A 17,549-nucleotide genomic window follows, 5' to 3' on the forward strand; every position below is an offset into this window, starting at 1 on the left:
TACGGGGTACGGCATAGGCGTAACTTGGTGGGGGAAGGGGAGCACTTACCCTCCAAAATGTTCAGGTTTATTCAAATTTACAAGTAAAGTGGCCTGAGGAGGTAAGCAATAAACAGTAATATTTGTGATTTCGCAAACATCATAGTTATTTAGCAAATATTCATGTACGCTGTTTTTATTGGATGGAAAACTTTTCGAGCCTCTTCCTCCAAAACTTAATCCCCAGGGTTGATTCTGCCCCCTCAAAATTAAGCCCAAGTTTAATTCTACCCACTCAAAATTAGGCCAAAGTATAATTCTACCCACTCAAAATTAGGCCAAAGTTTAATTCTACCCACTCAAAATTAGGCCAAAGTTTAATTCTACTCACTCAAAATTAGGCCCAAGTTTATTCTACCCACTCAAAATTAGACTCAAGTTTAATTCTACTCACTCAAAATTAGGCCCAAGTTTAATTCTACTCACTCAAAATTAGGCCCAAGTTTATTCTACCCACTCAAAATTAGACTCAAGTTTAATTCTACTCACTCAAAATTAGGCCCAAGTTTAATAACCCTCGGATGCATGTGTGGGGTCATTTTGACCCCACTGTCTGTTTATTTCCTGGTATTATAATAAAATCTAAATACATAATTCTGATTTTCTGTGACATCTTACCATGCTAGTTCAGCTATAGGAACATGTATAAATAAATTTCTTACAATTTATTTTAAATTATATTTTTAACGTTTTTTTAACAATACCCCTCCTTTCCATGTGTGGGGTCATTTTGATCCCAGCCTCAAAACAGCAGGAAAACATTCATAAAGGGAAATTGATCCTACATATTATGATCAATTACGGAAAAAATAAACTAAATCATCTCAAGGTCAACCACCCACCCTGCCATGACTCACTGCAAAGTGCGCATGCGCAGATGTATTTGGCGCGGTTCGAGGCCAACTGAGAGAAGTTGGGATGTTCCTGTTCGTGAGCTTTTTATCAACAAATTTTCCAACCCGAAGTAACAATACAAAGCAACTTTTGGAGTAAATCGTTTCGAAGACATCAGAAGACTGCTCTGATATGATGACAAACTAACTGGAGCTGCACGTTTGGAGTCTGATCACATGGCTGCATTTCGATATATCTGGACACTTGTTATCAAAACCTGTCGCAGAATCATGGTACCCGGTGCCTTTCTTACGATTGATAAACAGTTAGTGCCTTTCCGTGGGAGATGCAAGTTCGTGCAATACATGCCAAGTAAGCCGGCCACATACGGCATCAAGATCTTCTGGTTGTGCGATGCTGATAACTTTTACGCCAAAGACAGTCTAATCTACTTGGGATGACAGCCAGGAGAGCCAGTTCAAAATAACCTCGTCAGCAACGTCATGAAGAAACTGTGCTACACACTGCGGAACTCTGGAAGAAATATCACAACTGACCAATTCTTCACAAGTCATGACTTGGCTAACGCTCTCCTGTTACAAAATGTAACCATTGTTTGAACAGTAAAGAAAAACAGGCGTGAAATCCCACCTGCACTTACTAATATGAAGACAAGACAGCCTTGCACATCACAATTCGCTTTCCATGAAAATGAGATCCTGGTAAGCTACGTGCCGAAGAGAAGCAAGAATGTCATTCTACCCAATACCATGCATCATGACATACACATTGATGATGATTCTAAGAAGAAGCCAGAAATCATAAAGATTTACAGCCAAATATAGAGTGGAGTGGACGCCATGGACAAACTGGTTCAAACATACACCTGCTGAAGACAGACACCTCGATGGCCAATGGCCCTCTTCTATAATGTAATCAATGTAGGCGTTCTCAATGCATACACATGCTACTTGTCACAGCATTCTAATTACTATTCAGGCGTCAGTCACAAACGCCGTATGTTCCTTATCGAGTTGGAGAATGAGTTGATTCTTCCTCACATTCGGGGGAGGTGCCAAAGCTTGAACATGAAGAAACCAGTAACCGAGGCAATGAAACTTTGCGGCGTAGTAAGGCAGGCACAGAGACTGGAGGATAGATCTTCAAAGAAAAGAGTAAGATGCCACGTCTGCAAAAGAAAAGAGGACAGGAAGACGATGGAACGTTGCAGAAGGTGTGGGAAACCTGTGTGCAAGGTCCACAGCAGTGTGGTTGTGGTGTGCTCAGAATGCGAGTGAGGTGTATTTAATTGCCATGAGAGGCCGGCACATTCTTCTTTTTATTTCTTTTTTATTATTTTTTATTTTTATTTTTTTAAAATGTATTTGTTCTAGATAAAATAATATTTAGTGCTGTATTGTGTTATCTCTAAAATACGGTTTCTCAGGTCAACTGAAGTTCTGATAATTGCGAGCGAAGTGTAACTACCATTAATATGTAGAACAGTGAATTGTCAATACATTGTTATTTTTTGGGGGGGCTTAAATAATAATAACAAAAGGGTAATTGTTTCCTATGTTATATTCAGAGTTATATTTATTGGCCAATAAACCATTTTAGCTGAACTATTTACTCTGTCGTACTTATTTCAATGCATAATTGCATTGGGGTCAAATTGACCCCACATATGTAAAGTTGTAAAAAAATAGTGACATGCATCCGAGGGTTTCTACTCACTCAAAATTAGGCCCAAGTTTATTCTACCCACTCAAAATTAGACTCAAGTTTAATTCTACTCACTCAAAATTAGGCCCAAGTTTATTCTACCCACTCAAAATTAGACTCAAGTTTAATTCTACTCACTCAAAATTAGGCCCAAGTTTATTCTACCCACTCAAAATTAGACTCAAGTTTAATTCTACTCACTCAAAATTAGACTCAAGTTTAATTCTACTCACTCAAAATTAGGCCCAAGTTTATTCTACCCACTCAAAATTAGACTCAAGTTTAATTCTACTCACTCAAAATTAGGCCCAAGTTTAATTCTACTCACTCAAAATTAGGCCCAAGTTTATTCTACCCACTCAAAATTAGACTCAAGTTTAATTCTACTCACTCAAAATTAGACTCAAGTTTAATTCTACCCATTCAAAGTTAGCCCCATGTTTAATTCGACCCATTCAAAATTATATCCAGTTTGATTCTTCCCCCTCAAAATTAGGCCCAAGTTTAATTCTGCCCCCTCAAAATTAGGACCAGTTTGATTGTTTCCCCTCAAAATTAGGTCCCAAGTTACGCCCATGCAGGACTGGGAAAAAACCCTTAACTAAAACAAAATTGAGGACATTCCCCTAACACCTAACAAGAATTTAAAAGAAGTCTTATTAAGGACTTCCTCACTCAGTTTTCAAAACGAATTTATTCATTACATAACAAGAACTAAAACTATACTTTCTCTGAGGAGTAAAATCTCGTTACCTATGAAAAGCTGAGGCTATAAAGGGGCCTCACACAGAAAGATGAACACATGACAATATGACCCCCACAAAGAATTATCCTGCCCTTGAGTCCTCGTTGGCCTGCAAGAAGCAGTTACCGGGCTGTACTACGTGGAAGTGAGGTTAACTTGGGTGCCTTACTGGGTCGTCCCTTACACCTCAATGTTATTTCTGTTTCCATGCATGGGTGATATCGGGTAGGAATTTTTCCAGCAATGCCACCGCATGGAGCTGCTTTGGAGTTTATCCAGCCTCTAATAAATGAATATCTGGAGGCAACACTGGAGCAGGGTAAAGGCGACCGGAGAGGATTGGTGTTCACATCACCTCCACAAATGGCCGAGACTGCAAACGTTTGGGGCCTTATCCCATCCCCCCCCCCCCAACGCACCGCTATGCCTTCATGACAAGACAACTTTACCTGTCGTTCTGTTCCAATAAATTTTGGATGGAGGCGAGAAACTTTCATTTATTTATTTATTGAACAGGGTATATACCTAATTATACAGTTACATATATTTTTCTGTAATGTGTTTGTGCTTGCAACTAATACAGGGAGGTTATTGCAGCATGACACCGCAAGAGCGTCGGCCGCTTGCCGGCCCAGTCATGCAACAGGTGCCGGCAAATTGCGTAACAGATAGCATACCATCTCATTAACATCTTAGGCGTTTCAAGTGTGTTAATAGTGTCTTTATCGAGTTCCCTTAGGTTCATGGAAAAGATGTCAAGGGTCTTATTCTTGATTAGGAACCTATTGTAACTCGAGCACATTCTCCATAATGGAAACTTCCTTTTTAACTTTCCGTTCTGGTCTTCTTCAGACAAAAGAACGTTCTTGCGTTTAGTTTTCGTTGACTGGCTTTGGTAAAAAAAAAAAATCTAAGTAATCTCGTACTTTTTCCATTGCTTCAGTGTACTTTGCTGTATCTGAATTCCATATAACAGATGCATATTCGAGTTTTGATCATATGAATTGAGGGGATCAGAGCATAAGTTGCGTAACTCCACTTTTCGTGGAAATTGAGTTACATGCATATCTTAGAACTTTGAAGTATCAATTTTCAGTGCTAGAAATAAGTATCTCCTACCTTTCAAATACTTGCTCATAGAGGCACTAATGTGCTCCAACAGCTAAGTTATTTAAATGTGCCTTTCTCTCAAAACTGTTTTGAATGGAGTTACGTCACGTGTGTTCTGAAACCCTCAATTGTCTCTTGTTGGGGATATTGATATAGGCCGGTATTATCATGTACGTTATGAAGGCGGCTGTTCAATGCAAAAACAGGGGGAAGCTTCATGAACCGAAAAGAACATGGAATGAAATCGGAACTCTTCCCAAAGCAGCGATTCACCACGCTCGAATAGTCGCTCGGCGTGCGTGGATTGCAATTCGGTCGGTGCAACGGCTCACTCCAGGTCGCAGCCAGAGAGAGAATTCGCTTTGAGATTTCGAGCAGTGGCATCGTTCCAAAAAAGCGCGACCGCAAATTTACTTGTAGGAGGAGCTAACGTTATTCGCGGCGGCAGCAGAACAGGTCGATTAAACTGCACCGATTCAATGAAGTGGCCTCCGAGTGGGCTCCTGCGTCGCGGTGTGCACAGCTGAAACGCTTCCCGACGCGAGAGAAAATTGGATGATTCCAGTTCGTCGCCGATGTCGTCGAAAGTGCATTGCGTAACGCATTAACTAAGTCTGCCCTGCACCATTACTGTCCACAAGGCAATTGAGAAAACGCCTACCTAGCCGAGATCTTGAAATTGTTACCATTCTGTGGAGCAAGCCCGCGCATAACGACAGAGAAGGGGAGAAAACGAATGGGCGGACTAGTTTTTGCTCTCTTGCTCCAGGGATTCCCGGGACAGAGTATACACTGGCGAAGCAGTGGTTGCTGATATGATCCTCTTTTACGTATTAAAACGAAACACAGTCTGAACCTTTTCTATTTTGGTTATTTTACGTCGCTTCTCTACCTCTTGCGATAAGGATGGATGATGAAGAGACGAAATGAGATAAGAACTTATGCCTTTCAGGAGTGTTACACTAGCCCCTCTGCCATGAAGGCCAGCACAACCCGAATCTGTACACTGTTAGAAGTTACCGTTAAATTTACAATATTCTAAAGTTAATCTTTAAGAATGTACAAAAAGTGGACCCAACTGTTTTATATTTAAATTTGTATAGTTTATTGTGGATAAGCATAATGATTATAAGTTACGTTGCGTTCACCATAAATGTATATATTTTAAAACTGATTACTAAAATCATATTAATTCAGGTAACTATATAATGATCACTAATACTGTAAAACAGTCATGGTCTTTTTTTAAGATTGTTGGAGTGCAGTAAAAATTGATGGACATCAAGATCTAGTTCAAGAAAGCGTACAATTTATATTCACTCCTAAGCCGTGGCAAATACAACAACAATTTTCTTCAACTTTTTACGTGTTCGGATGTGGTTTCAAAATTGGCTGACTTTTGAACTCATAGGTTGATTTCCCAGACTTTTCCTAGGTTTTCTAGGTCAGTGGAAACACTGCTAAACGATTCCCGCATAGTCAGACGGAAGTGACCAACTCTGATTGGTGAACATGAAATTTCTACCTTCTTTGATCAACAAAGATGAATGACTATGAACAAACACCGGAGACTCACTCTCATTCCGTTCAAGGATCAGCAAGTTTCCTGACCGTGCTTCACGGAAACAACTATAATTTCGAACGAGCATCAAATCAAAACTTTTCCTTCACCTCAAAAATCCTCAATCCCACCTACAAGAGCGTTGGAAACTTCCAACTGGTCGCCTGCCAGTATAATATGACTTGCGATTCGCGATAAACCATCTTTCACTAGTTGCTCTTTATGCATCGCATGCAAATTGATTGAAGAATCCAAGACCTGTATCTGGAAGCTTTTGTTAGTGGCGCAAAGATGTTTGCAAACAGGCACAGGGCGGTACGCCAAAATCAATAAAGGTCCCACCGTCCCCCGGTTCTTCCTCATACAGTCGGTCTCCCCTTCCTGCCATGCCCCATGGCGAGGCCGGGTTTCAGCTAAAAGCAGAGAACACGACGGTACCCAGTTTTCACTACAAAGCCACACGGTGGAAAAGTACTTCCACCAGAATGGATGAACGGCGTAGTAGTGAAAATTTAACTGCATTTTACGACTTAACTGAGACGCTTGAGAGAATGTCCGTGACCTAAATCTATTTTTTAAAATTCGTTTCCACATTTCGCTTCTTTGTAATGCAGCTTTAACCGTAATCGCTAAATTATTCTAGACTTTGCATCAGCTGCTCGTGTTGCAGTACCTCAGACACGGTTTAAAAGTTTTCTTAGTATTGAGAATTACACTTAAAAATGTAACTATGAACAGGAATGTTTTTCTGTTAGTGCTGTTTTTGTAAATATTCTATTATCAGCACCCTTGTTAATCTTCTGGGCAGGTGTGTTTCTTATTTCTTGTGCTACATCTATTCATAACACCATTAAGACTTGTTTCCATGATTATGAAAAACTAAGTATGCTGACCAAGGCAGTAATTTATTTTATTAAAAACATAAACTAAACGTAACGTTTCAACCTTCTAGCAAGGTCTTCATCAGACTCAAAAGTACAAAAGTACTTGATACAGAGTCTGATGAGACCTTGCTAGAAGGTTGAAACGTTACGTTTAGTTTATGTTTTTAATAAAATAAATTACTGCCTTGGTCAGCATACTTCGTTTTTCATAATCTATTCATAGTTCAGCATCGGCCTTCCCGATGGCGCAATGGTAGCTCCGTTGCCTCTTCTCAAGGGGTTCCGGGTTCGATACCCGGTGGAGGCACATAGTGGTTAGGATCCCACTTTAAACTGTAGGTCCAGTCACGAATAGTCTTACTGTGCATACTTTAAACACCAACCCAATCTTCAGCTTCATATTCGCGATTAACATAAGAGAGAAAAGCATCGTAAATTAACTAAAATAAAGTTGAGGAACGGTTATCACATCTGTATACAGTCACGGACACATCTGAGTTGTAACAACCCCGTCGATTTTCAATGGGATCATTGCATCCCAGAAATGTTCGTGGCTGTACAAATTAGCTTTACTTTGGCTGAAGCCTTTTCAACAATAGATTCAAGTAATACATTAGTACTAATTGCCTTGAATGTTGCGGAGGAACATTGTCAGTAAACTTTAACCGCCTTGATTTCACGCTCTGGTAGTGCAAAATTGATTTTGCGCCCAAATCCCCATCCTTTGTCTCCAGCGAAATCCAGCTGATGGAGGCATTCCCACAGGAATCAGGCGCTCATTCGATCTGTCCCCTCTAGCGAAATCTAACACAAGATGGATCATAATCCCAGAGAGAGTGAGAGAGCGAGGGAGAGGGAGGAGATTTGAGAGTTTGACAGGCGAAGTGAAATGACGAAACCAGCTGCGTTGGAGCTGCCATTGAAAGTACAGAGTTGCGAAAGCTTCCTGAATGTAGGATTTCTTCCTCTGTACCATTTCGACTCTTGTTTATTTTATTCACGTGCCAATGCGGTAAAACATGGCTAGTTTTGCATTAACGATAACTTTTTACTTCTCTTGGGCAATGAAAGGGTTGCCAGTGATACAAAAATAATCGGAATTTACAGATGAAAGGGAGAATATATTGAAGTATGTCTAATGGTAGGTAGAGATTAATCAGGACTGGATCTATAGGAATTCGAAACTCTGAATTCTACACTCAGTGGAAATAGAACCTGAAAGATCTGGGATAAATGCGGTATAAATAAAGACGACAAAAGTGTTGACTGCATTTTGATCCTTGCAAAATGTAATGATACAACATACACAATGATACTCATTGCATGTAGAAGTAAGTAAGTATGGAAAAGAACGTTGAAATTTCTCCTACATTCATTATTTATCAAGGAAATACAGTTTCAAGCAAGCTACGAAAATTGGTTGATTCATTTGGTTTATGTTATTTCGCTTTTCTACCACTTTAGGCTAATCGCGAAGAGAAGGACGAGTGATGATATGCACATGATGGAGGAGTATTTACAAAGAGCACCCATGACCAGGCATGGATTCGAACCCGGAACTCCTGGCGATGCAGCGCGATGTGATAACAACTCCGCCATAGAGGTTGACTACGAAATTGGTGTTTCCACGTGATGTGAACCTGAGAATAACAAGGCAACAACTGTATCCTCTCTGCTAACGAGGAAGCCATCCTCACGTAACCAATCATATGGCAACGCATTTGTATTGTCTTATTTCACGTCGCTTTTCTGCCACTTTTGGTTAACGGCGACGATGATGCTGAAACGATTATTTCATGAAATTGAAGGCCAGGACTCGAACTTGAAACCCTCGGTCTTCAGTAGATCCCTCGACTTGTTCAGCCATCAAGGCGGCGTAATGTTCCAAAGAAATTCCCGAATGTACAATAAACGTTAACATATATCACAAGTTGTCCGTTTGGAAGCTAAGCAGCGTATGCACATTTGTCCAAGTCGCTCGATATATTCCGCCACATTTCAGCCAAAATTCGGAAAACGCCAAATAACCATCCCCGCTGGCTCGATGGGACTTGACCCAGTTTATTCCTTGGGGCACGCACGAGAGGGGTCGGCGGCCGATGCAGGAGGGGAGATTGGGAAATAGGGTGAGATGTTGCAAACGATGGAAGCGTAACTGAATTTTTTTTCGGGGGATGTTTCGTAATTTCTAGCACAAGATCTACAACGCTCTCGACGTTTTTTTCGTACGTTACGTACACGTGTCAATGAAAACAAGACACTGCCCCAATATTTTCTAATAAATATTGAATGCAGTACGGAATCCTTGAGATATTTGGAAGCCATCAGCAAATTTTCTTTACTGGTTTTTATTATAAAATTTTGATTTTTCTCAAAATTTCTGGATAAGCTATAGTCGCATCAGCTCCCCCTCTCCCTCTGTACGCCAGTGAGCGCAAATGACAGATTAACATGGCACCAATCATCAGACGTCTAATAGTGACATTCTGGAAATAAATTAACACTGACTTCCTTCACTGATAGATTAATAGAATTTCCCTCATGGACTAAACTGATAATGTTAAATATTGAAATACATCTCAATGGATGAGGCTTGCATATTACAAGCGATCGAAGTTTGGGTTGCGCGACTCTGGAACACCCAAATAAAGTATGCTTTCATTTAAAGGGCAAAGGTAGCATTTATTGGATTATAGGTTGGACTCTGATAGGGAAAAAAACACATAGCAGCTCGTTTTGTGGTACTCGGGATGTATCTCGTTGCTCGTTAACTACAGATCCAATTTCCAATTGTGTGTTTCCCCTCGACATCTCGCCTTTTCCAACAGTCTCTCGTGGAAATCAGGGGCCACCGCGCCTTTCTTGGTGAATCGTCGTAAGGCAGCAAAACGAGCCAGAACATGTTCCTTGCTGTTGACGCTTACGATTGATTAAGAAACACACCCCCAGACGCGTGATGCTTTTGAATCAAGGGCTACTTGCATCAAAACTAGAAATCTATCTATTGCTCATCTCATAAGCCTAGTTCGGACTCTATTTCTGAGAGAAGACGTGGTACGCAAAAGTAGCAGGAAGGAAAATTTCCTCTGTGCCACATTATAGAAATCTTATTTTCCATAAAGTAATGGAGGTAATCGTAGTTGTTCAGAAATAAGGACCACGTAACATTAAATGACCGAAATCTAAGTCCGAGATTGTAAATGTTTCGAAACTGCTTCAACATATCTTCGACATATGTTAACAGCGAACGTACTTTATTTTATTATTTATTATTAATAATAATCTCCTATTCATTTATCGATTCCATAGCAATATAAGAAGCAGTAGACCAATAGAATTTTGAAATTTTATCATTTATTAGTTGTCTATATGTAAGATTTACATACAGCTATGCTCAAATCAGTCATACTTTTAATCTGTTTAACCAACACTACCAACAAAACAAGAGTAGGAAACATCTGAAAAGAGATAAAAGGTTCGACCTGCCACGTAGCATAAAGAGAGCATGTAAAAATAAATGGAACAAAAAGAAACTGGATTTTTAAAAGGGACATCATGCGATAGTTAAGCGTACCAGTTACCCGCTGAAACGTCATGGAAGAAAACAATGAAGGGTGTGCCGAATTCTGGTCAAGACGCACGAAACTAAGAAACGTGTCTCTCCGTTTCTGTGTCAGATATCCTGCTCAATAACCAATATGACTGAATAAAACGTAACAAGGAAGTTGGATTTACGCAGCAAAGTCGTATTTGTTGGTAGTAAGCGATTTTCATGTATTTAAAAACCATAAACGAAACAAGAGCTAAAATATTTTTTTTAAATCTTACGTAAGAAATTCAATGATACAAATAGTAAAAAAAAAACAACTTTAACGTACACACTTCTGATTTTCCATAATCATTAATCATATACTAATAAATTTGTTTTATGAACCATGTGTCGTATCGTATCGTACCATACCGTAGTTTATTGCTCACGCAATAAATATTCAAACAAAATGAACAAAATAAATTCCTCTGCCCTTACGGGAACATTTATATTGAGGTGACCCGTAGCTTTACCCTATCTATCCATCGATTTTGCTGTAGCCGTCAAGGGAGGTGTGTCAACCCTAAAACAAAATTCGATTCTAAAGTCCTTTTGAAGTTATTCAAAATTCAAAAATATCACCACGGTTTTGAAAATATATGCACAACATAAAACTTTAAGTGACAGCTTTCGTCAATTTCGTTGCTCAAAATCTTTATGACCTAGCATGTCAAATGGTCGAAGACGAGTGAGGTTCCGGGGTTCAAATCCCGGCCTGTGCATTGATGTTTTTTGGCAATTATCTCTTTATCGATATCATCACTCATTCTCATCGTCGCGATTAGACAAGAGTGGAAGAAAAAACGTAAAATATAACAAAAATCCACAGGTTTTGACAAACTGCTTGATAACATTCAAGATGAAAAAATAAGAGGAAAAAGATACGCAAGTTTTGTTTGCACCTTTGTGAAATAGTCCGCACACGCACTCAGTCCAAATTACGAAGCATGTTTGTTTGAACGCTGTATGCGAATGTGCAAATCTGCGTATTTGATGAGCACTTGGGGACACATATTCCGCATGCGTGCCTGGCAATTTGCATAATAATACAGCAACAATGTAAGCTCAACTAATATTTTAGGTCACATGCAGAGCGAGTACCAGGAAAACTTATGTACGTAGACACCACGGGTTTTGGATATGCCTGCAGAGGTGATAATGGGTGTATAATTAATGTTCATCCTACTTAGGCTCCATGATTGGCAAAACCCATTCACAAGGACGAAAAGAGACTGAACTGCCAGACCGGAGTGCAAGTGGATTGATTTAGTTTAATCGTTGTTTTTTCATCAAAACATCTTTCGAAGGGTTAGCCATTCTGCAAATGTGTTAACCCTAGCTTACCCGAAGGAGGGGAGCGGGGCTGCCGGCCCCACCACCAATGTTTTTCTTGATATTTTAACTGTAAATATTTTTGTAAAAAATTGAAAATAAATTACATTGTTCTCTAGGGTGTCCCCAATGTTTCTGTATTACTTATGTTCATAAAACATAAAGGAAAGGTACTACATGGGAAGCAAAATTCACTTGGTGGGCCTATCACAGTGTATAGTCACCGGCAAAAAAAATGGGGCACCTAGATCCTGAAATACTCGCTTGCCTGTAAGGCGACACACATAACGCATGGCAAGGAAGCAAGATTTTACGATCTAGGTGTCCCATTTTTATTGCCGGTGACTGTACGGTGTCCTGTCAATCGCTACTAGTGACAATCGCTACCAGGGACAATCGCCACCAGTCCATTAGCTGGGCGTGACCCACTGTCCCCTCCCCTGAGCCTGGTCTGTATAGTAACTCTTACATTTTTTTGGAGATGAGAAATTGTTTTCAAACAAGTGACAATATCACCACTTTCTTCATATTTTTTAACCGTTCTTTCCAGTCTGTCATCTAGAGTCATGTAAGCAATCTTCCTTTGTTTACCTTCCATGTTGAGCAGGGGCCTTATTAGCGCACAGGCTGTGCTCTCTGCTTCTTTCTTTAAACAGTTGATGAGGTCCTTGACTCGAGGATTCGGTCTTCCAGGTTCGGTATTAATTTTATTATGCCATCCCTCGACAGAGTTGGTGGTTCGATGACGCCTGTTGTAACAACTCCAAAGTTCGAATGGAACTTCTTCGTTTTCCATCCATCTCTCCACGAAATAGTCCAAAAATCCAGAACGTTTTTCATTGTCAGGCACTCTGGAATGTATTTCCAGCCAGCCGTCGGGAACATCCTCAGGCCGAAGAAACGCCAAAGTAGCACACATGCGGATGATCATCCTCACTTCTTCGTTCTTCATATTCTCACAACCAAGTCCCAAATCTTGAACTTTTCTCCAGATGCACTTTCTCATGTGGAAGTAGCAACCTTTTATCTCTTCTGCGGGAAATACAACTTTAAGGGCAGAAATTTGCTGCCGATTCAAAATCGACTGTAACCGTCGCTGGATTCCACTCTGGTATGGCCTCAATAACAAGGCGGAAGAAAAGTCGACTATAGCAATGTTTCTTTCCTTTTGTTTGGCAAGAGAGCAAATATAACTGGATATATATTTGTTTCGTTCCTTGAGCTTCCAAAGGCTGCATGAATGCATAAATTTGCGAAAATTGCTTACTGCAACTCTAGCGGGCGTAGAGGAAGGTTGTGCGGACATTGCCTCAGGGGAGGGGACAGTGGGTCACGCGCAGCTAATGGACTGGTGGCGATTGTCACAAATTTTAAGCTGGTGGCGATTGTCGCTGGTGGCGAATTACATGTGTTCGACTGTACAATTGGTTGATAATGATGACAATTTTTGTAATTATTATAATCTGCATCTATATATGTAAAAGTAATATTATTTAGGTTTAGTGAATAATAAAATATGTCTTTAACACTGAATAATATTGATTATTTTTATTAATGGTCGTAATTTTTGTAATTACCATAACTGCACCTATGAAAACAACAAAGGAAGAAGTGATTCAGTAATAAAATAGCTTCATAAATTTTAGTGATTAAAAAAAGTGTGGACCTAAGCCCCCTTTCCCCCTTGAGAAAGTAAGTTTCTCGTACGGCACGGATAAGCTAGGGTTAATGGGTGACCTGCGTGTGTGGAAGGGTGGGGAGGGAGCGAGTATCGATTCCACTTACCATCATGCAGCGGGTCGATGGTGTGGATCATCAGCTGGAGCAAGCCGTGCCGGAACTTCGTGCCGGAGTGAAGGATCGGGGCCTGGACCGGGCGAGGGATGACTCCTGCTGCCGTCCCCACGGACCCTGAACCGCCCCCGACGCTCGTCTGACTGGAGGTGGTAGCGTTGGCGTGCTGCGGATGATAAAGGAACAAACAACAGATCAGTATCATAAAGCATACACCCGTAAGTGGGTCGTGTGCAGTCAGTGGCTGAATTGGGTTATACAAATCATATATACAAAAACCTTGAAAGTTAGGGCTCGAAAATATGCATAATTTACAGCCACGCTCAAGCATAAGCATAATGGCACTAAAACAATATTCACACAAATTTCAAAAATATCAACACTATTATCAAAATATCTGGATAAGTTAAAAACACAAATGCACAAGTTAAGTACGTATGCAGCCATGGGCTAAATCGGCCATTATTTCAAACATGTATTTCCTTTTAATCTTGTGCTTCCTCACACAATTTGTATAATATCAAACTAAACACTTTAGTTCTTTTATTTTTATATCTTAACTCCATAACACATACATTACAAAATCAACAAGTAACCAGACAAAAACGATGTATGTAATTTGAAATAATGGTGGATTCAGCCCATGCCTACATACTTCACTTTCAAATAAACATAACACACATCTTGAAACATTTCATTACATAATATCTTTGTCGCGCGTTTGGTAATTTTCTTGGAAACGTAACTATTAGATATATTTTCAATTTTTTATCTCCCCTATGTTCTCCTATCCACGGCCGGCCTCCTTGGCGGAATGGTTACCAAGGGGTCAAGTGTTCGAGTCCCGGGATGAGCATATGTGTTCTTTGTGAGTATACCTTTATCAGTTTCATCGTATCATCACCCATTCTCATACTAAGTAAAATGGACCAATCAAAACCTATCTGGACCATAGCATCTAAAATTATATTTCCAGGATTGATTCCGTCCTCGGCGACATTATGTCCATTTTGAATAATCAGTCACCACAGCAGACATGATATTCCTGGACAAAATCAGAACTGGATCCTTTTGCGTTGCCTATACGGGCATCCCAAACTTAAAGACTATGCTACTACAAGGCTATCCCTTCTATCTCTCTTCTATTAGCCTCTGGATTGTTAGAAGAGCCTACCTTCAAATGTCGCATTATGTTTGTTACAGTGTAAAATGCTCGTACAGTACTGTAGCTGAAACTTTAAATATACACGATATTTGTTTACAAGTCCAGATACCCTACCACGACTGCATCTGCAGTTTAAAGTTGATGGCTGTGCAATATGCATTCCCGGGATTCGAACTCGAGTGCCTTTGATTCCAAGGTGACAGCTTTATTAACTTTTCTGGCGGCGCAGTAAATACACAACGACGCGAGAAATAAAACACGAATCTGCAGCAGCCGGTTTCTTACCTGGGAGCTAGGCAACCAACCAGACGGTACGAATGTGCGGGTTGCATAGCACCGAGGCTTTCTTCAGCCAGATATTGATTTGCGATTGCTGAGTGCTTTATATGATCGAGATAACACGTGTTGCCTATAAACTTTCCATTCTTTGTATTGCGTAAGAATTAATTTTCCGGGTGACCGTCCTCTCTTATCTGCGTTCCTATCCCGTCACCTTCCGCAAAGGAAGCGCGAAACGTATGGGGCAATTTCCTATTAGCAGTTGGATTGAATCAGCGACAGAGACTCAAGTTTTATAACTTATTTATCATTTTCCGACTTTATGGACACGTATCAAATCTAAGAAGATAAGAATTTTGGAAAGGAATTTTTAGATGTCAGAAAATTAAAGTTGCAACAATCGTATATATTTACTTTTTAAAATATTTTGTAAAGGAAAGAGTGATGGCAATATTTCAAAAGTTTCAGAAAGAATACGTTTGAAGGAAGAACTGACATGACATACCAATTGTTAGGTCTCTTTGAAAAGCTTTTAAATGTCTTATTAGATGCGCATTGCATGTTTCTAAACTTTAGATTCAGTCCCGATTAGCCTCTGTGTGCATAAAGTGGTCTCCAAACAGAATCTCAAACAAACAAACGTTTCCATGTTGTGTGAATCCATGGTTGTGGCCTATCAGACACATTTCTTTCTATCCGAAGAAGCTTCCATTAAGACATGACTTAGACAAATCTCAAGGGCGGAATTTTACTTGGGAAAATATTCTCACATATCTTCTCGGCTGAGCACGTCTCATGTTATCTCAGCCTGATGCCTTTATCTTATTTTATATATTCACTGCACTACACTTATATTGTATCGCGTCCAAAGTATACAAAACATGGAAAGAGTATTCAAAATTAAATGTTAATATTAGGCTTCTGCATGAAGTAGCTTCACAATACAAGGAAAGTGGTCGATTTTCGATCTTGACACCGAAGTTCCCGGATTCAAATCCCATCGTGGGCATGTCATTATTTTATCCCATTATCAATTTCATCATATAATCACTCATCCTCATTGTAGTCAAGTGTCTGAAACGCGTTGCCAAATAATAAAAATATAAATACAATAAAAGGGACAATTCAAACTTCGCTGTGAAAGAACTAGCAAAATAGTTTTCTTCACAAACTCTGCTTCAATATATCACTAATTACAAAATACATTAGGTAGCTGTATACTAAAATAATTTGCTTCATGTAATATTTTGTGCAAAAGCTTTCACAGTCACACTGAGCTTGTGTTTTATTGTGTTTGTATTGGTATACATCTGTTACTGATGTATTTAAAAGAATGTTTTCTTTATTAACCTAGTGTAATGCAATTTGTATCTTGTATCATGACTACAGTGCTATACGTAGAGCAATGCTGATTGGCATGGGTGTCGGGAAGGGGGCAAGTGGGGGGAGGGACGCCCCTGTAAAATTAATGTCAACCTACTGCTGGATTAAAAAATTATAGATATACTCGAGTTTGGACTCCAATTAAAAATTAAGCAGTAGACCTACATAAAAACGAGTTAAATCGAAATTTAGCTTATTCAATTCTGCGTTAATTTATGCTAACCAATTTGTTTTAAACGCAATTCTTAATTTTGAGATTTGTCAAAAAACCGTTTCCAGTTTTCTAAATAACTTTCTCTTAGTAATGGGTGGTCCTTAAAATACAATATTGGTGTTGTTTTAAAGCTCCTTGCATCTGTTTTTAAAATCCATTATCATTGTCAATTCATATTGTGAAACAGATTTTATACAGATTCATATTCAACGGAATAAAGATTTACGTGGGATACCGTACGTACTGACACGCAATGACAGCCCGAAGTTTCCAATTCTAACTATTGTTGTTATTTCGTATTTTGAATAATTCGAACTTTTTTGTGTCTTCTTGGAGTTCGAATTAAAAAGACTTCACTGTATTTCAGGCATCTAATTTCATTTTAGTCGCAGCAACTTATGTCAGTTACTGAAGGAGTGTTTTTGAGGGGAAAACACTATTGTTGTGGCGAAATATCCCTAGTTTGCTCCATTGGAAAAACACCTTTCTTACCCCTCCATGGAAAAAATCCTGCGGACGTTTATGCTGATATCTGAATGTCCCTCGTTACTCTTGTGACAATAAGGGAAAAGGTTTTTAAACATTAGAAACTTTAATACTATAATCCTTAAATGGTTTACATTTAGAGGTGTGTATATATAATTTATTCATGTTTTATAGTATTCAAGTAGACAATTTGATGATGCTATAAAATGTCTCCAGTGGTCAAAGTGCAGTGGGCTTGCCCTTAACAGCACTGAACTAAATAACAAAAAAATTAGTTTATTTTTCACAGAACTGACTATGACTAAATTAAAGAAGTAATTCTATAACCATCCGGGCTGCACATGGACTCGTCTATGCCTCCTGTGACACACTATCATCACATTACATTACACCTTTGAACGCAGTGAAG

At 39.4% G+C, this 17,549-nt stretch overlaps 1 protein-coding gene across 6 annotated transcripts in view; it reads right to left on the minus strand.

Moving 5' to 3' along the window:
* The window catches only part of Nckx30C (solute carrier family 24 member Nckx30C), a 277,663-nt gene that overhangs the window by 101,249 nt on the left and 158,865 nt on the right, over positions 1-17,549 (minus strand). For all 6 annotated transcript variants that reach the window (XM_083130711.1, XM_083130708.1, XM_083130710.1 and 3 more), the window contains one exon: positions 13,605-13,779. In XM_083130711.1, coding sequence (XP_082986837.1) covers positions 13,605-13,779 — 175 coding nt within the window. The remainder of the gene's footprint in view (positions 1-13,604; positions 13,780-17,549) is intronic.

This window comes from Lepisma saccharinum, chromosome 11 (assembly GCF_977018435.1).
Source record: "Lepisma saccharinum chromosome 11, izLepSacc3.1, whole genome shotgun sequence".
Taxonomy (NCBI): Eukaryota; Metazoa; Arthropoda; class Insecta; order Zygentoma; family Lepismatidae; genus Lepisma; species Lepisma saccharinum.